This window comes from Myotis yumanensis, unplaced genomic scaffold (assembly GCF_028538775.1).
Source record: "Myotis yumanensis isolate MYYU_CA2020_CCGP unplaced genomic scaffold, mMyoYum1.0.hap1 SCAF_6, whole genome shotgun sequence".
Taxonomy (NCBI): domain Eukaryota; kingdom Metazoa; phylum Chordata; class Mammalia; order Chiroptera; family Vespertilionidae; genus Myotis; species Myotis yumanensis.
Window position 1 is genome coordinate 32503256 of NW_027223757.1, and position 20147 is coordinate 32523402.

At 41.7% G+C, this 20147-nt stretch overlaps 1 protein-coding gene across 5 annotated transcripts in view; it reads left to right on the top strand.

The window, feature by feature from the left end:
- Window positions 1–20147, top strand: part of SASH1 (SAM and SH3 domain containing 1) — a 220206-nt gene that overhangs the window by 150323 nt on the left and 49736 nt on the right. For all 5 annotated transcript variants that reach the window (XM_070417871.1, XM_070417872.1, XM_070417870.1 and 2 more), the window contains 3 exons: window positions 1067–1153; window positions 3428–3540; window positions 9412–9513. In XM_070417871.1, coding sequence (XP_070273972.1) covers window positions 1067–1153; window positions 3428–3540; window positions 9412–9513 — 302 coding nt within the window. The remainder of the gene's footprint in view (window positions 1–1066; window positions 1154–3427; window positions 3541–9411; window positions 9514–20147) is intronic.

Consider the following 20147-nt stretch of genomic DNA (forward strand, 5'->3'; position numbering starts at 1 on the left):
GGGTTTCCACGTGTCTGTCTTCTGCGGCATTGCCTGGCACCACCAGTCTAGACTGTGGAAACCACCGGTGTGCCACTGGCTGGGCCCTGTTTCCAGGGGCTGTGGGGCAACCAGACTCCAAACGGAGATGAAGCTGCAGCTATGAGCGTGTCACCTCTGCACAGGAGCACACGTCGCTCTGCCGTTTCATTTTATTTTTAAAGAATAAAGGATCCCTCTGTCCTTTCATTTTACTCGCCTTGTTTCCCTTTGCTTTTTAAATTATTACATATTATTGATGATCAGAACTCCTGCCCACCCAACCCTTCCCCCCGCCCCCCCCCCCCCCCCAGATATTAAAGATGTCTAGCTTATGACAATGTTTTCATTGAAAAGACACTCGTAGTCTGAGAAAGAGGGGGACCCACCCTGTTGGCAGTTGTCACAGCAGGATAGTATTCTGCTTTTCTTGTCATTGTGCCCTGGGTGAGCTATGGGAAGGTCACCAGGTAGCCTGATGCCAGAGACCTGGAATCCTGCCCCCTCGTTCATTGCTAGATGCATGCAAGCTCCGCACCTTAGGGAACCGGCGTGGGGCACCCCTCAGGCCTGGGACCCAGCCCCGTGGACCAGTGAGCACAGGCTGTACCAACCACTCTCTCCATGAAATCTGGGGTAACAGAAATGAATCCAAGGTAGATCAACATCATGAATAACAGCAAAACAAAGTTAACGTCTTAAAGTATCCTGTTTGTGGTTTACTTGAAATAATTGTGGCTGAGACCAAAGGGGGTGGGGGATATACCACCAGACAAGGCAGAATTGTATATACTAGTTAAACATCAAAGAGAATATAAGAATGCGTGTTTTGCCTGCCTTTTTGATGTTTTCTTATTTCTCATCATATCCCTGCTGCTACCAGGAAATTTGCATTTCTTATAAACGACTTTATAGGCATTTCCAAGTCATTTCACAAACTGAAAGAGAAAATCTGTTTGTGAAATCAAAGTATTTTATAAGCTTTGAAGTAGAAGGAAGAGGCTACTTTTGTTATTAATGAATTTATTGCTTGTGTCTTTTTTTTAAGGAAAAGGAGATTGGAAGAAGAAAAATAAGTATTTCTGGCAGAACTTCCGAAAGAACCAGAAAGGAATAATGAGGCAGACTTCAAAAGGTGCGGAAATGCAGCCGGCGGACAGTAGGGCTTTTTAGCTCTTGAGTGTTCAGCAGCCTGTGCCTCTGATCTAGACGGTTGCTGCAAGTTAGAATAACTCATCGCCCATGCCCCGGAAATGTTCAGCTCTCTGACATTCCTGTCCTTACTTTAAAACTTCGTTCCACTGGGGATTTTTTTTTTTTAATCAAAGAAAACAGAATGGGAAGAGTCAGCGAGCTTTTAAAAAAAATAGATCTGAGAGCAAAGACCAAATTTCCCATTTTCTCCACACACCAACCTCTGGAACATCTGTGCCCGCGGAGGTCTACCCTAGAAGGGTCCAGCATTTGTTAGCTTGGGGCCCTCCCCCATGCCCCGCCGCTCGGGGCCTTAGTTGTCTTCTGAACTTTCCATGCCGGTCTGTGGCTGGGACAGTTACTGGGTTGTTGCCTGGAAACTCTATCTGATGGTCTGACATCATGGGAATTTGCCCAGGCTGCTTGCAAAGGGAGCCCTGCCCGCCTCCTGGCTGGGTCTTTGTTGTTGTTTATGTAGTAAGTAAACATGTCATCCCGTTGAGGCTCACTTACATAATTGATGCTTCCCCAGAATCCAGAGGGGGATGGGAACAGAGCTGCTTCCAGACACAGGCCCGCTGACTCAGGTCAGCATGAGAGAAACATTTTTACTTGCTCCCCAGTGATATTACTTGGTGGTGGTTTTTTGGCGACATCTTAGTGTCCTGCCCTGTTCTCAATGCTTTTCCACTTTTTCATACACATGGAAATGAGGAAAGCGGACACAGACAGTGTGCCCGCCAGCCGCACACCTGGCTTCATTGGCTACCTCCGTGGGGTCAGGTTTTTAATTTGTCCTACTTAAGGAGGGTTCTTCTTAAACACTCTCTGTTTTTCCTCCGATACACACCCAGAATCACTTGTGATTTAAAGGAAACCTTGGGTCCTAACAGAGTCTTGTTCAGGAGGAAGGAAAAGGAGAAAGAGCGGGAGAGACGGGGATGGAGGGATGAAGGGCAGGAGCGGGCAGTTAACCAGCTCGCGTAGATTTATTTTAAGAGCCAACCAACTGGCCATCACCCCCTCCACCCCTGGAGGTGACACAGATAGGAAAATGAATCAAGCCAGCAGGCTTTCCGCCCGCCCCGGACACTCTATTAGCCTCCCCCTGCAAGGGGATGAGTGGCAAAGGGAACTTGAGTGCTGCCTCTGGACTGATGGATTATGAAATGGAAATGAGATAGGGAGACTCAGGGGAACATAAATTCCAGGGCAGGTCCTGACGGAAGGGATCCTACAAGTGTGCAGCCAGCCTCTGAGCCCCTGCCCCTTCCACCAAAGGGCGAATTAAGCCGTAGCCGAGCCTCCTAACGACTCCGAGGCTAGTGAGGCATGTGTGGGGGAGACGGGGCAGACGGAGAAAGATGAGGGACTAGATGGAGGGCTTATTCCCAGCGTGCCTCTTACAGCCACTTCCACTGACACTTCTCTACCCACCCGCTGGCCAGAGGGACACGCGTCATCGTGGCTCACATGCATCAGAGGCGCCGGCAGTCTGCTTTGTAGGAAAACACTCTCGAAGTAACCGAACGGTTGTTTTACTCTGCAGCTCTGGCTGCCTTCAGGTTCCAGGTGGAAGTTGAGTCCTCCTCACAGTTTGGGAATGTTTATGCCAATAACACGCTCAGATGTGTACACGCATGGTACCTTCCTTCCAAGGACCCCAGGACGCTTCCCATCCGCGGTTTTACTTTTTGTACTGATTTTCGGAGGAGTAGCCCTCAGGTAGCGTAGCAGGAGTCCAGGGTCTCTCAGGCAGCACCACAGCTGGCTCTGTTACCTTTCTCTGTGAGCTCTCTCCCACTTTTCCCCAAAATATTTTCTTCTCGTTCATATTCATAATGGGAGGACATAGGGAACCCTCAGTCGAAGGGGCCGAAGCTGCTTGTCTGCTGTCGCTGGGTCTCGAATTAGGTCTCTGCCCACCTCTTGCTCCCTGTGGGCTTTCTCCCAAAACTTCACTAGACCCCGCGTCACAAATGCTCTGATTTGTTTCATGGTAACATCCATATGTTCTGGGTACCTGTTTCCCAATGAGACGGGCTCATTGGTGTCCTACAGAGCAGCCCATGACTGCTCCTGCTGCTCCGTCAGGGATGGACGTCACTGGACGTGCCCACAGTCTGCCTTATTTTTGAATGATGCACTTTCAAGCTTGGCATTCTGATTACCTTTCTTGTTTTCATTCCTATTGTCTCTTATCTCCGATCTCTAGGAGAAGATGTGGGCTATGTTGCGAGCGAGATAACAATGAGCGATGAAGAACGGATTCAGCTGATGATGATGGTCAAGGAGAAGATGATCACCATTGAGGAGGCACTGGCCAGGGTAAGGCTGCAGGGGTTCGGTTCACACGTGTGAGGGGGCCCTCCTCAGACTTAGAAAGGTTGGGGGCCTTCTGTAAACCGAATGTTTGCATCTGTCCGTCTGCCAAATTCACATGTTAAATCCTAACACGTGATGGTATTTGGAGGTGGGGCCTTTGGGAGGTGATTAGGTCATGACGTTATAAAAGAGGCCTCAGAGAACCCAGCCAGTGTGGCTCAGTAGTTGAGCATCCACCTATGAACCAGTTTGATTCTAGGTCAAGGCACATCCCCAGGTTGCGGGCTCAATCCAAAGTGGGTGTGCAGGAGGCAGCTGATCAATGATTCTCATAATTGATGTTTCTATCTCTCTCTTCCCCTTTCTCTCAAATCAACTAAAAAAAAAAATATATATATATATATATATATATATATATATATATAAAAGAGGCCCCAGAGAGCTTCCTCACCCCTCCCACCTTGTAAGGACACAGGGAGAAGACAGCTGCCTATGGACCAGGAGGCAGGCTCTCACCAGACACTAAATTTGCCAGCACTTTGGTCTTGGACTTCCCAGTCTCAGGAACAGACATTTCTGTTGTGTATAAGCCACCTCATCTATGGTAATATGTTATAGCAACATGAACAGACTAAGAGCATCAGAGAGTATAGGAATATGTTATTCAGAGCAGTATTTTGATTATACTTTAGTGGTCATCAGGTACCCATCTTATCAGATAAAATATTGATTCCATTCTATGTGCTTAATATAAGCATTCCATGTTGTAAGATGAAATTTCCATATTCAAGGAATGCACGAATGAATGAATGAATGAATGGCACATATATTGGGCTATTGACCAATTTAATGAGGAAAATGACTGACGGCCATTGCAAAATTCACAAACCTTGTAAAATGATTGATAAGAATATAATGATAAAACTTATTAAGTAAAAACTAAAGAAAATTAAATATTTTACAACCATTATAAAAATCAGTTCTATAAGATACCTTCACAAATTACATTTTGAATTTTAAAACTTAAGCTTTATATACACCTTAAAATTTTGCTTACATCGGGCTGTGTTTCTCCCACTGCCAGAGACTTGGAGACCCCTGCGTAGACTCTGATCCTGATAGAATAACCCAGCATCAGGGGAGAAGCTTGTCGTGTGCCATTTGGAGTTGGGTGATCCCCCAGCACATCCCTGTATTGGAGAACATTTTGACTATTTTAGGTGCAGTTGGCCCACTGTGCTTTGTTTATATGAATTCGATCTCATTGATAGGTATTTTCGCACTGTGAAGTATATAGCCATGATTCATACCACTGAAAACTGAGTTTTTAGGAAACACCACTGTAAACTTCATAAGCATTTGAAGAGAATAAAGTGTATGAAATAACTCACAGTGTATTTTTTTGAGTGTGTAATTTAAAAAGGTAGTAACATCACTTATGTTTTTTATATTTTATTAACTGAATAACTAAATAGTTTAATAAAATCTAGTGGCATTTCAATACACTTTATAATAGTTTTATGATAGTTACTCAATATAGGTGCTTTAAAGAAATCAAGCTCAAAAATAAAAGTCAATTTCATTAATTAAAAAAAATGTTTAGGGGAAATCTAGGTAATTGGTGTACTAACACAATTTCCGGGTGCTAATTTTAAGAGCACACATAGCTTTTTGCAAGTAAATTTATGGTATTCAAATCTTGGACTAGTTCCAGAAGGCTTAAAAGCCCATGAGATATTTGGAAACCACAGTTTATTCACTTACCTGGGTAGTTTTGTGGTGTGTGAGTGAGGATGGGAGAGTAAGGAATAAACTCACTTTAAAGCTTTGGATGAAAGAGAACATGATTATTTTGGTGTGATGGTCCCAGCAATGATTGAGCTATGTTGTAGAGAAATACGTTTGTTGACATTTTAATGGGGAGAATTGTCTGTAGGAAATAAGAGATCTGTAACCATGATTTAATAATCATATTTTCTAAAAAACAATATAATACTAAAGATTGCTCATGTGATTTGATCTAGTGATTAAATATTACATAGTTATTTATCTGATATATGTGTCTGATAAATATGTGTCCACAAGGTCACATCTGTGTGAGAGTTCAAAATAAAGTCCTTAAGATATATCTATCTCTCTCTCTCTCTCTCTATATATATATAGATAGATAGATAGATATTTTAAATATACTTGATTGATTTTTTACAGAGAGGAAGGGAGAGGGATAGAGAGTTAGAAATATCGATGAGAGAGAAGCATCGATCAGCTGCCTCCTGCACACCCCCTACTGGGGATGTGCCTGCAACCAAGGTACATGCCCTTGACCGGAATTGAACCCGGGACTCTTCAGTCCCCAGGCTGACGCTCTATCCAGTGAGCCAAACCGGCTAGGGCAAGATATATATATATATATTTTAAAAGAGTCCTTGAATTCTGCTAGTGTGGCACAGTGGTTCAGTGTCAACCCATGAACCAGGAAGTCACAGTTCAATTCCTGGTCAGGGCACATACCCTGAGTTGCGGGCTCAATCCCCAGTAGGGGGCATGCAGGAGGGAACGTGCAGGAGGCAGCCTATCAATGATTCTCATCATTGATGTTTCTCTCTCTCTCCCTCTCCCTTCCTCTCTCTGAAATCAATAAAAACATATTTAGGAAAAAAAGTTCTTGATGTTTGTTACTGACTTGACCGGTGTTTTGGCATTGTGAACTTTTCTTAATGCCAGTGTCTTACATCAACTTCCTAGAATCAGAGCCTGAATTGAGGATTCTTATGTACATGATTTATTGAGAAACTTCTAAGTGCTGAGAGAGGGAAGCAGAGAAAGAGGCTGGACAGAGATGGGATTTCAGGGGAATCTAGCCTCAGCCTGATTCCTTAGGGAGTGGGGAGCCCTGGAAGGTGAATTACATTATAGAACTTGTCCTGCCGGAGAAAAAGAGGTTACAAACTGATGGGGAGCAGGGAGCAGGGAGCAGGGAGCAATCAGCCGTCAGCAGTCTTCTAGGCAGCTCTGGGGAAACAGCTCCTCGTGGGGAGACAGCCACGTACAGAGAATGCCCCAGAGTAGGGGATAGGTGAATAGTTTTGTAAAGGGCGTCTGGGCATCTGGTATACCAGAGAACCACTTGATGAACCGGGAACCTGTATATGTTTTTGAGTAATTTCCTTGTTGCAGCTATTGGAGCATCAGTCACAGTGATTTTGACAATTAGAGGGGCTTATGGAGAGCAACGAAGTGATTGAGGTTTCCTTTTAATAGATCCCAGGGGGTGAAATCGGAAAGGATTTATCTCAGAGAAGAAGCAGAAAAGAGTTTAATCACTTTTCTCAAGTATATGAGGGATTATTAAACAGTACATCTTCAGGATGCACTGAAGAGTGTTTTGTTTTGCTTTAATCTCAACTGAGGGCAGAATAAAAGGAAATGAATTAAAATTGCAGCTGGAGGGGATTTGGAGGAGATATAATACAAATGTTCTTTCCAATAAGCACTCTTAGAAATGGGAACATTTTAGAATATCTCTCCCTATAGGTCTTTAAGACAGAATAAGCATTACTCTACTAACGATGGCCATTCCCTCTAAGAATTGTGTCATAGACTTCAAGTATAAGAAAACTATAAGACTAGGAAAAATAGGATGTAAGAGAGTATTTCCTCCTCAGAGAGACAGATACACACACACACACACACACACACACAAACTTTAAAATGTCATTATTTAAAAAATTCTGGGAATTAAACTAACAATTTATAAATTTTATTATATATATTTATATATATTATCAATTGAGATGATCAGTTGTTTTTCCTTCATGAAGTTATATTTAAGTCAACACTTCTTAAGGAGCAAAGTGGAATATAAAAATATAATTATAAATAAAACCAGGTGGGTTTTTTTCCTATAAAATGTACTTTAAAATTTTTAGAGATTGTATTTTGTAACAGGATCATTAATAAAACACATAGCCTGTTGAAATTAGGATAACTATAAAAATAAGTGGTCAATTTGGAATCTATATTAGAAGAAATACAGGTACTCTTAGGCCCCAAAGTAAATGATGGAAATGAACAGATAGCAAAAATATTAATTCTGTTTATGATTGACTAATTAGGAATTTGTCTTGTTTTTAAAGATTAAGTTTATTTAGTGGCTCCTAGGGGTCTGGGCTAAGGCTGACTATAAAAGTAGAGCATAAGCCCTGGCCAGTGTTGTTCAGTGGTGAGAATGACAGCTGTGCACCGAAGGGTCACTGGTTCGATTCCTGGTCAGGGGCATGTACCCGGGTTGTGGGTTTGCTCCCCACTCTGGGTTGAGGCATGAGTGGGAGGCAACCAATAGATGTGTCTCTCTCACATCGATGTGTTTCTCTCTGTCTCTCCCTCTTTTTCCCTCCCTCTCTCCCTTCCTTCTACTCTCTCTGAAAAGCAATGGAAAAGATACCCTCTGGTGAGGATTACAAAAAAAGTAGTACATAGACTTGGAGTAAATAAGTAACCCAGGTTGCTCAGGTGGCTGCTATCCCGATAATACAGTAAGAAATCAGCATTGCAGAAACCAGTATATCAAGCATTCTGGTACATAATGTAAACATTCTACAAAGATTAGAACAATACTAATGCAATGCCCTAAAGTACTAGAAAGATTAAAGTGAGATTAGTGCCCCTGATAGCAAAAGTGCAAATGCCTGGAGTCAGTGTGAGCTCTCCTTTATCTGAGACCACAGGGTGATAGTAATGCTATGGTAATACTCTCTTGCACAGCAGCAGTGTGCTAAGAGCTTCGCTGTCTTTTCTTAGTTCTGGTAGAGGCCTGTGAGATGGACTAACTGTCATGCCCATTTTCCTGATGGAAGAACTGAGGCACAGCTCTCAGCAGCTAAGCTCTTGCTCTTTAATCAATACTGTCTGCCTCTGCCTGGTCCAGCTCCTGTCACATGTGCCCACATAAAGAATTTCATAGCAGAGGTGATGCTTTGGAAAGCAGCTGGAGGGACATTGTCAGTTTGGTGGCTTTGCCATGTCCATGGAGCCTCAGTGGTTGAGGGCAGTGTGACACCGTCTCCTGGGCTGTCAGGTCAGATGTTTCCATTGTTTGGTGGCTTTATTCATGGAACAAGATTTGATCAGTGCCTTAAATTCATATATAAAAAGTGCTTTATAGTAAAATTTTAATGCAGTGACGGTTTCATTGTAGTATGTAGCAGAGTTAAATTTCTGTGTGTTTTATGAAAACACACCTGGAACTTTTCACATTTGCCAATTTTCTATAATATTTCACTTGTCTTTTTGTGTTTTTCAAAAAAAGTAGTTTCTAAACGCCAACTCTCAATGTCTCTGCACATATTCTAGATCCGTTGTTCTTTTCCTGTCACCCACAAGGGTCCCCAGTAAATCCCACTGTATTTATTAGATGTTAACATTGAACTGGTCACTTAAACAATCTAGAACAAGAAGAACAGATGATTTTAAAATATCAGTTTCAGGCTTTCACTGCTTTGTTCAAATGTTCATAGTCTACTGTATCGTGTCTTCTACAAAGAGAGGTAATTCAGAGTCCGAACAGCAAACACATTTTGCTATAAAACTTACATTGAACTGTGAGAGATGAGTTTTGATGTCAGAGGGAGGAAATCGAGGTTCTTTTTGGAAGACAGAATACAAAGAGTTGGTGTGGCTGTTGCTTTAAGTCAGATGAAAAGCCACAGGGCAGGGCGTGGGTCTTTCTTTTGGTTTTGTGAACCTGGCCTTTGGCTGGCTGGCACTTTGTCACCTATAGTGGCATGAGGAAGGTGCCACAGTGTTCTCTCTGCTGCTTGGTAGACAGTGTCGGTGATTATTTCTATTTCAATCTTCTTTTTCCTCTCGTGGCAGCTCAAGGAGTACGAGGCCCAGCACCGGCAGTCAACTGCCTTGGACCCTGCCGACTGGCCGGAAGGCTCTTACCCCACATTCGATGGCTCATCAAACTGCAATGTAAGTTTGCTTTGTCTTTGAGCATCCTGATCAGCTCTAGTGAAAAGGGACGGCCTATGCATTTCAGCCTTGCAATGACTTCCAGCAGTTAACTCCCACCAGGACCTGAAAAGGAGCGGATCTTCCTACATGTTAACTCAGTGTTCTTTACCCAGTAGAAACTCATCTAGTCAGAATTGGACTATCCCTGCTGTTTTCCTTTTCTAATTGTAGTAACGTATACATAACTTAGAATTTACCATTATACGCATTTTTAAGTGTTTGTTTCAGTAGCATTAAGTGTATTCATGTTGCTGGGCAACCAGCACCACAGTCCACTTCCAGAGCTTGTTCATCATCTAAAATAGAAATCCCATAACCAATAAATAATTACTTCCTCTCCTCCTCTCCCCACAGCCCCTGGGAAGCGCCATTCCACTTTCAGTCTCTGAATGTGACTATTCTAGGTACCTCATATAAGTGAAATTAAAATATATTTGACCTTTTGGGTCTGGTTTATTTCACTTAGCACAATGTTTGCAAGGTTCATTTATGCTACAGCGTATACTTCATTCTTTTTGGTGGATGATTAAGTGGAATACTGATTCTGCTGTACATAAAAACTGCATTTTGTTTATCCTTTCATCTGTTAATAGACACTTGGAGGTTTCCACTTTTTGGCTGTTGTGAATAATGCTGCTCTGATCATTGGTATGCAAGTATCTGTTTGAGTCTGCTGTCAGTTCCTTTGGGTATATACCTAGGACTGGAATTTCTGAATCAGAAGGTAGTTCTGTGTTTAACTCTTTTGAGGAACCTCCATACTGTTTTCCATAGGACTAGGCCATTTTACATTCCTGGCAGTAATGCGTGAAAGTTATAATTTATCTACTCCCTTTCCCCATTTTTGGATAATAGTCATCCAATGGATGTGAACTAGTATCTCATTGTCATTTTGATTTTCATTTCCCTAATGACTAAGATGTTGATTATTGTTTCATGTGTTTATTGGCCATTTGTATATCCTTGGAGGAATGTCTATTCAAGTTCTTTGTCCATTCTTGAATTGGGTTTTATTTTGTTGTTGGTTGTTAAGTTGTGGCAGTTCTTTATATATTCTGGGTGTTAAGCTCTTATTGGATACACGATTTGTAAATATTTACTTCCATTCTATGGGTTGCCTTTTCATAGTCTAATTTGTATTTTTCTTTTGTTGCCTGTAGTTTAGTATCATATCCAAGAAATCATTGCCAAGTTTAAGGTCATGAAGGCTTTCTCCTATATTTTCATTTAAGAGTTTTATAGTTTTAGCTCTTGAAGTTTAGTTCTTTGACCCATATTTGTTAATGTTTGCATATGATGTAACATATGGGTCCAGCTTCATCCTTTTGCAGGTAGATATCCAGTTTTCCTGATCCATTTTTTATTTTAATTTTTTATTGATTTCAGAGAGGAAGGGAGAAGTAGAGAGAGAAACATCAATGAGAGAATCATTGATTCGCTACCTCCTGCATGCCCCCTACTGGGGATCGAGCCCGCAACTCAGGCATGTACCCTGACTGGGAATGGAACCATGACCTCCTGGTTCATAGGTGGACGCTCAACCACTGAGCCACACCGACCGGGCCTGAACCATTTTTTAAAAAAGACTCTCCTTCCCCCCATTAAATGGTCTTGGTACCCTTTTTTCTTTTTTTAATATTTTTATTGATTTTAGAGAGGAAGGGAGAGGGCGAGAGAGAGATAGAAACATCAATGATGAGAGAGAATCATTGACTGCCTCCTACACAACCCCCACTGGGGATCGAGCCCGCAACTCAGGCATGTGCCTTTGACTGGAATCGAAGCCGGGACTCTTCAGTCTGCAGGCCGACACCCTAGCCACTGAGCCAAATCAGCTAGGGAGAGAATTTTACTTTTCATTTTCCATTTTTGTGGATTATTATTCATGCTGTTTTAATGTGACCAAAACAGTGCTTCTTAAACTACAAGTTCCACAGGGATTTTAGGAATTAAAATTCCAATGTTTCAAGTCTACATTTCATGGTGCCATCATCCAACTGGCAAGTCTTCTGTTATGGACTAGTTTTGTTTGTTAGGGCATCTGTTTCTTAATATCTGGAAGCAACTCTACCTTCACATAGTCAGCCTCTTTCTTCTATCTATGCTCCACATAGCCAGTCATATTTCTAAAACATACCTTTTTCCTTGCAAGCCTGTGTTTTTAAAAAGCCTGATTGTTTCCTGGTTCTATCCTATACATTCCGAAGTTTTTGGATGTGATCGTGCTTTAAATCAATTTCTCCACTCTCGCCTGTCACCTCCTCTCCCAGTAGTCTCCACTCCAGCCACATTGGACCCTGCATGCGTTAGTGAATGCAGCTTGTATTTTCACGCTTTCTGTTTTCGTTCAGGCAATTTCCTCGGGCTAAAATGTATTCCTTCAAATTGCAGGTGAAAATTTATGCATCCTGCAAAGTGAAGCCCAACTGCCTATGAAACTTCTTTTAACCTCCTCATGTAGAGTTGATTGCCTCCTATTCTGTGCGTTTGCAAAACCAGCTTTACATGAAGCCTAAAGTTATACTAGAGTACTAGAATTCTTTGTTACATATTCCCACCTCCTCGGACATCGTGAGCTCCTTGAGCAAGAAAGGCATGCTGTGTTACTATGTCTCTAGTGAGTGCCTAGCTTCGTGTCCAGCACATGTTGTGTGTTTGAAAATGTTTAGGGAACAAAGTTGTATTTGAATGTTTTTGCTTCCTGGCTGCTTTGGAGCATGTTTTATGTTTTGCAACTACACACTCAGTCTTTGCCTTTGTTTGCAACTAAGCAACAAATGATGGCTTATCAGAAGTAAATAGAACCCCCCTGCTACCTTCTTTTCCACGATTTCTAGAATCCAGCACCAGATTTCCATTGCAGCTAAGAAAAATCCCCAAAAGATTATTAATTTGGAAGCCTTGCCTGGGTTGCTCTCGTGTGAAGGAGACTGAGAAGTTGCCATTTATGATAATAAATGTGTTATGCGCTGGCCAGCAGCATGTCCTGGGACTATGAGGTAATCAAAAGAACCATGGCGGTGGTTTGCAGTGTGCCTTTTCGGGTCTCTTATCCCCAACTCCTAAATCTAACATATTATAAACGTAAATCATGAACCTAAGGAATCATGAAGAATAAACACAGTAACTCAGGACTGATGTGAGTCAAACCCAACTCGGGGAAGAACACAAAGACCCGGTTGTCCACAGTAGGTCCTTTAGTGAGACTCACTGTGCACTGTCCTGATTAATAGCATCTGAGTCAAGGGAGGGGCGAGAAGACTGTCCATTCAGAGAACCAGGACTGTCTTAACACCCCACACACAGAGACGGCACGGCGAGAGGCTTGGCTCATTTAGAAAACAGTTAATATAACCTGAGTGCTCTAGCTTTGAGTGAGGTGCTAAGAAAGCATTCTTTAAAAAAAAATATGAATATATATTTCTTTATTGATTTCAGAGAGGAAGGGAGAGGGAGAGAGAGAAATAGAAACATCAATGATGAGAGAGAATCATTGGCTGAGAGAATGATTGGCTGCCTCCTGCATGCCTCCTACTGGGGATCGAGCCCACAACCTGGGCATGTGCCCTTGGCCGGAATTGAACTTGGGACCGTTCAGTCCGCAGGCTGACGCTCTGTCCACTGAGCCAAACCGGCTAGGGCAAGAAAGCATTCTTCTTTTTTTCTTTATTGATTAAGGTATTACATGTGTGTCTTATCCCCCCATTGTCCCCCTCACCCACTCATGCCCTCACCCCCCTGGTGTCTGTGTCCATTGATTAGGCTTATATGCATGCATACAAGTCCTTTGGTTGATCTCTTCCCCTTCGCCCCACACTCCCCTACCTTCCCTCTGAGGTTTGATGGTCTGATTGATGCTTCTCTGTCTCTGGATCTGTTTTTGTTCATCAGTGTATGTTATTAATTATATTCCACAAATGAGTGAGATCATGTGATATTTATCTTTCTCTGACTGGCTTATTTCACTTAGCATAATGCTCTCCAGTTCCATCCATGCTGTTGCAAGTGGTAATAATTCCTTCTTTTTTACCGCAGCGTAGTATTCCATTGTATAGATGTATCATAGCTTTTTAATGCACTCCTCTGCTGATGGGCACTTAGGCTGTTTCCAAATCTTAGCTATGGTAAATTGTGCTGCTATGAACATCGGGGTGCACATATCCTTTCTGAATGGTGTTTCTAGTTTCTTGGGATATATTCCTAGAAGTGGGATCACTAGGTCAAATGGGAGTTCCATTTTTAGTTTTTTGAGGAAACTCCATACTGTTCTCCACAGTGGCTGCACCAGTCTGCATTCCCACAGCAGTGCACGAGGGTTCCTCTTTCTCCACATCCTCGCCAGTACTTGTCATTTGTTGATTTGTTGATGATAGCCATTCTGACAGGTGTGAGATGGTACCTCATTGTTGTTTTGATTTTCTTCTCTCGGATGATTAGGGACTTTGAGCATGTTTCCATATGTCTCTTGGCCTTCCTTATGTCCTCTTTCAAGAAGTATCTATTTAGGTCCGTTGCCCATTTTTTGATTGGGTTGTTTATCTTCCTTTTGTTAAGTTGTATGAGTTCCCTGTAAATGTTGGAGATTAAACCCTTGGTTTGTTGGACTTCTTTCAGAGGGTGAACCAGAACCATCACCTCAGTATAAACTGTCAGAATGAATGGGTTCTTCTTAAAAGGTGGACATTTCATTCCTTGAGCAGTTCTTTGTTTGTTTGGGGGATATCTACGAAGTGCTTGCTTTGTACCAGGCATAGTACTCGACATTCGGGTTCCAAAGGTGGAATAAAAGAGAAAGAGACAGGCATACATACACTGCAGTGCGGGGGTTAAAGTCACCCCTGCAGAGACTCAAGATGCCATGGACACACTTACACTATTGCTTTTTTAGCAAACTTTCTTCATAGATGCCTCAAAGATAAAGTCAGCCAAGCCTAGTTGGACAAAGGGCCAGGAATACCATATGCTCCCTCCAATTCAGCACAATCTTCCAGAAGCTCTGAGGATGATTTCCCTGTCTGCTGAGGGATGTAGAAAAGACAGGCTATTCAGCAATGGAGAGAGTTTTCTGAAACTGTATTATTGACCCCGTGTATTTTGCTAGCTGACTTTCTGCAGTCACCCTGTTCGTGGTCACTTACAGTCACGCTGTTCATTACTACAGACACCCATGGTTGGCACTGAAGTTCGCTTGAACTTCACTGAAATCCTTCACTGAAATCACCCCTCTTACCCTGACTTCAGTCTGTCCTGTGTTTTTGTGGAAACTCGAATGAAACTCCATCCAAAATATTCCTTCTCAGTTATTCTGGATTTGCCGGATAACAGAGTAATGAATTTCAGATAATTCCCCCTGTGTCCTACTACGGCCGCCATGGGTTAGGCGCTTTGATTATCTTTTGTGCAAGAGTCAGGGTTTTTCAGTTTTCTATTGATTCTTTTCTGTACTGAGATGTAAATAGCCCACTGGCCATAGCCTGGAATGCCCAGGCCATGGAAGTTTTGGGGATCATAAGGCCTTTGTCACCAGACCTCAATGCCTATATTGATGTCTGTCCTGCTTTAGGATTTCATTTGCATTGATTTATAGGCTTCCCCACCCCCATAACTGGCATTAGATAATTGCATGTTGCTTCACAATACATCCATGGTCACATTCCTGGTTTCCAAGAATGTAAAGTACTAAAGATAGTTACCAAGGGAAGTGAAAAATAGCTTTCTCTTTGCCAGAAGAGAATCAGTTCTCTGCTGCTTTTCGTTAATAATAAACTTCTGTCGTGAGTGTTCGAGTTGTTAAAAAAAGGAGTTTCTGGTTGAGCCCTTGATTCCTTGTTAAATATCTGAATGTTTGTTTTAATTTTTTTTTTTTCATTTTATTTTGGTAAATTTTGTTTTCATTTGCCTCCTGCAGGGGAAAGGTTATAAGACTTCTCATTTTAAGCTTTCAACTTCATGCCTGGAGGTTTAGTTTACCTTCTGGTTAAGAAAATGCTTAAATAAAATATGCTCTCCATCTTTGGGGTTTATTTTTTTCCCTAGGCGTAAGTTTTAGTGAATCATAGTTTTTATGTTTCTATAAAATTGGTACTTAAGAGTCGGTGACCTGTACCTGGTGCTTAAATAGTAATGAAAATGCTTGCAGTGAAGAAACACGAGAAACTGTCAAATGGTAAATTATTTGATCATGATGCTATTTAAATTATCTTCTAAAACATGTGATGTATAAAGAAAAAAATTAAAGTGACAATAAGGCCAGTAAAGCGCCAAAACTGTTAGAAGCCAACGGTAAACATCTGTTTTGGTCCCGTTCCGTTGTTTTGCTTTATCCAGAATATGTTCCAGAAAAAGTTGGAATTGTGTTTCTGTGTCTGGAGCTCTTTAGTAGGATGAAGCAACCACGGTGAAATATTTTGTAGCTGAGTTATTTTGTAAAGCCAGTCATCATTTCATAACTGATCACTTTTACATTTGGGGAAATTCAGAGTTGGAAAAGATCTGTGAGAAGAATGCTATACGAATGTCGTAACTGCGGTGTTATAATAATACCTTACATCCGTGTGTGCATCTCTTTAGAGTCTTTCATTCCAACTCTAAATATATCTTTGCCACTAACGTGGCCTGAGCTACAGGGGAGCCAAGGGATTGAACTGTGTTTAAAGTTCTGGGTAACAGAGAGACAGAACACCAGGTGGCCATTTCTCCCTTTTACAAAGTACTATTTTAAGTGTTTCCTTGATTGAGGACTTTCAAGGTCTCCACTAAAATATCCCCATATTATGAGATATTTTGGGTGGCATAATGCAAGATTGTTCAATCTTTTGGGAGCCTTCTAAAATTATGAACCATAAACTTGTGTCTTACCAGCAGACATTTTACTCAGGCTTATGGAGACATTTCACCTGCCTTTTTAGCTGCCATTGTCTTTAAGCCAGAGATTTCAGGTTCAATGTTTTGGTAGGAAAGGTGGCCATAGCCTTCGTCTAACCTAGAGCTTCCCAAAAGCTAACAGGCTGAAATCCAGGAGAACCTCCCACAAAGTTACTTTTTTGATAGTTCTTACAGTGAACGGCTTAATTTCTGTTATGGCCAAAGAAAAGGCTAACGGTTCAGTCACTTCGTGCAGAATGTGGAAGAGCAGAGCTCGTGCTCACGGGGTGCCCCTTGCGGAGTAGAGTGGCGTGTCCTTCTGTTCCTCTGAAGGTCGTCCATGTATCCAAGGTGTCCTTGTTACATGTTCTGGGTCCAATAAGATTTTGAAAAGATTGGCTAGTCTTCATGTGTTTATTTTGAGTATGTTTCTTTTACAGGGTGAATTTCTAGACATTGTCCATAAAATAAAATGTATCTTGTTTTATTTTTATATTTCAAAGATATTAAAAGAAAATATAAATGAAATATCATTAGCTTTCTCCATTGGGGGGCATCTGATTCCTAAAGAAGACTTTTAAAAATGCCCAGTTGGTATGGTTTAGTGGTTGAGCGTTGAACCATGCACCAGGAGGTCACCAGTTCCATTCCAGGTCAGGGCACATGGTGGGGTTGCTGGCTTGATCCCCAGCAGGCGGTGTGCAGGAGGCAGCTGATCAATGTTGATGTTTCTCTTTCATCGATGTTTCTATCTCACCCTCTCCCTTCCTCTCTCCCTAAAATCAATAAAAACATTAAAAAAAAAAACATAAGAATGACAATACATGGTGAATATACAAATTTTTTTCCACCATTAGATATTCTCAGCAATTGAAAACATACATGATTTTCATATTCTTGCTGACTTTGAGTGAATAGTTACTGAATGGATAACTTATGTGAAAATTAACCTATACCACAGTAATAGAGTTGGCATTATAGGTTCAGTAAAGGCATCTGCACAAAACAGATGACCATCTGTCTACTTTTAGGCTCTTATATTATTGTGTTTTGTAAGAACATTTAAGAGAGGGTAAATTCCAAGCATAAAAATAACTTACATTTCTGAATAAACTGTGCCTTTAATGGCTTTTTAAAAATATCTCTTTTGGTAGAGATTTTTTTTTTTTTTTAAATCCTCACCCGAGGATATTTTTTCCCATTGATTTTTTTTTTTTCCAGAGAGAGTGGAGGGGAGGGTAGAGGTGGGAAGAGAGACACATCGATTGGTTGCCACCCGTTTGCATCAGGGTCAGGGATAGGCCTTGCAACCAAGGAATGTGCCCTTGACCAGGAATCGAACCTGTCCGCAGGCCAATGCTCTAAGCACTGAGCAAAACTGGTCAGGGTGCTACAGGATTTTCCCCCTTAATTCTTACGCTATGGATTTTAGCTTAAAGGATTCTGATTGGCAAGGTCAGTTTTGATAGGGGCTAGAAAATGGTTCTGCTGTTCAAGCTGTGATGGTGATATTAGCTAGGACTAAACTTAGGATGGTTAGATGTGTTCTTCAGCTCTTTATTTCTTCTTTTTTAAATAACTTTTAAAAATATGTTTTTATTGATTTTAGGAAAAGAGAGATAGAAACATCCATTGGATGCCTCCTCCACGCCCCCTACTGGGAATCGAGCCCAAGAACCGGGCATGTGCCTGGTCTAGGAATTAAACCTGTGACCTCTTGTGGCATGGGACGTCACTGAACTAACTGAGCCACACCGGCCAGGGCTGGCTCTTTATTTCTTGAACAGAGAAAGAGCTTTAATCATTTGACTTGTCACATGACCAGGAGAAAGAGAAATATGGCCCAGCAATAATTTGCCTGAGGGCATTTACAATTTGCCTTGGGATATCAGCAGTTCTTTAGACCATGCTTTGTTGCACTGGGCTCCAATAATCAACACTTTTCTAAATTTTCCTAAATGTAACTGTGTTAGAAGTAACTTTTGTTGATCCTGGCCTTTAAATGCATACTTGAAGCCTTCGGATGATTATTCAGACATTTATAGATATTTCATAAATTTTTTAAAAAAAATTTGGCTAATGTACAGGAGGAAATATTGCTCTCAATTTTAATAAAAGTGATTTTGAGACTAAAGTGATAGTAAAATAAAATTCTCTTTCATTCCATGGAACAATATGCACAGAGAAGTGTTTGAGAAAAATAAGTGTGTTCACACCAGCTAGAAGCTGACTGAGAAGCACTGCTTAGATGACTTGTCATTTCCCACATCACCCTCCCATCCCCAGCCTTCGCCCTGGGACCAGGGCCAAAGTTTGAGGCGTGTGTTTGCTGTGAGTACTTATGATCATCATATTTTAAAAAGTTAGACAAGAAGGAGGCTCTGGTCTTGGGAAAACCAGGCGTTCGCCAGCGTGGGCAGGCGAGGGAGCTGGTTAAGCTCACAGACTGGAGTCAGATGTTGAGTTCAGACCCTTGCTCTGCCATCTATTAACTCTGCATCTGTGGGCAAACTGCTTCATCTCTTTGTGCCTCAGTCCCCCCCCCCCCCCGCCCCCCCCTGGAAAACAGGGACAAGCATATCTATCTATCCCATATAGGTATTGCAAGGATGAAGTGGCACAAAGTAATCAAGGAGGGTCGGCTTCTAGTATGTTCCGTAAGGATATTCTACCTTTCCATGAGCTGTTATTCTTAAAATACTTGAGTTCCCGTAAAAGTGCTATTTTTGTGCATACCATTAACAGGGTAGCAATGCTTATTCTGAGCAGAGAGGCTGGACTTGTCAGAAGCTTAATGCAAATAGTGCATGTTTACTTGGTTATGCTTTTACCAATCATGTAATCAGTTTATTTTCTATTTCAGAAGGTAGTATTGTGTAAGCGAGCTTCGGGGTTAGTCTGGTATGATTTCAGTAAGCATGTTTGGCCTCAGGAGTACTGTTTGGGAAGAATAAGCAGTTAATTGTACTGAAATCATCTAGGGCCATATAGTGCTAATAAGGTGTGGGTGCGGGCTTCTATCCTGTTATGTTGAAAGGCACTCTCAAAGCGACCCCAGAAATAACTGGAAATTTGGTTCTTTGCACCAGGCAAGCTAACCAGGTACCTCTGTTACCTCCACTGGTTTGCATAATTTCGGGGAGTTAAAGGTGTTGCCTGCAGACCCTCTTCCACATACTAAGGGCCACATGAATAAAGATAAATAATGACAAAATTACTTGAGCGTAGCAGTTTTTTAAAAGTGTGTTATTATTGATTTCAGAGAAAGGAAGGGAGAGGGAGAAAGAGACATCAATGATGAGAATCATGGATCCGCTGCCTCCTGCATGCCTTATACTGGGAATCGAGCCTGAAATCTGAGCATGTGCCCTGACTGGGAATCAAACCGTGTCCTCCTGGTTCATGGATCAACACTCAACCACTGAACCACACCAGCTGGGCTGAGGGTAGCTATTTTTGAAAAATTTTAAATTTAAGATAGCATTTGATACAGTCTGGTTTGTTGTTTCTCACGTGAGGAACCGGAGATACTAGCTTTTGAACTATAAACACAGCAATTTCATTTGTTCAACCCAGTACCTGAATAGCAAACAGGATGTACCACATTTCCCCTGCTAGCTGGTTTTATCTTAAGTTTTGATTGTAATGTAATCTGAGTTAAGGTTTGGCATGTAGATTTGCAATGCCAGTTTCTTACTTTGATCTTGGGAGTAACCTCAGGGAGGTTG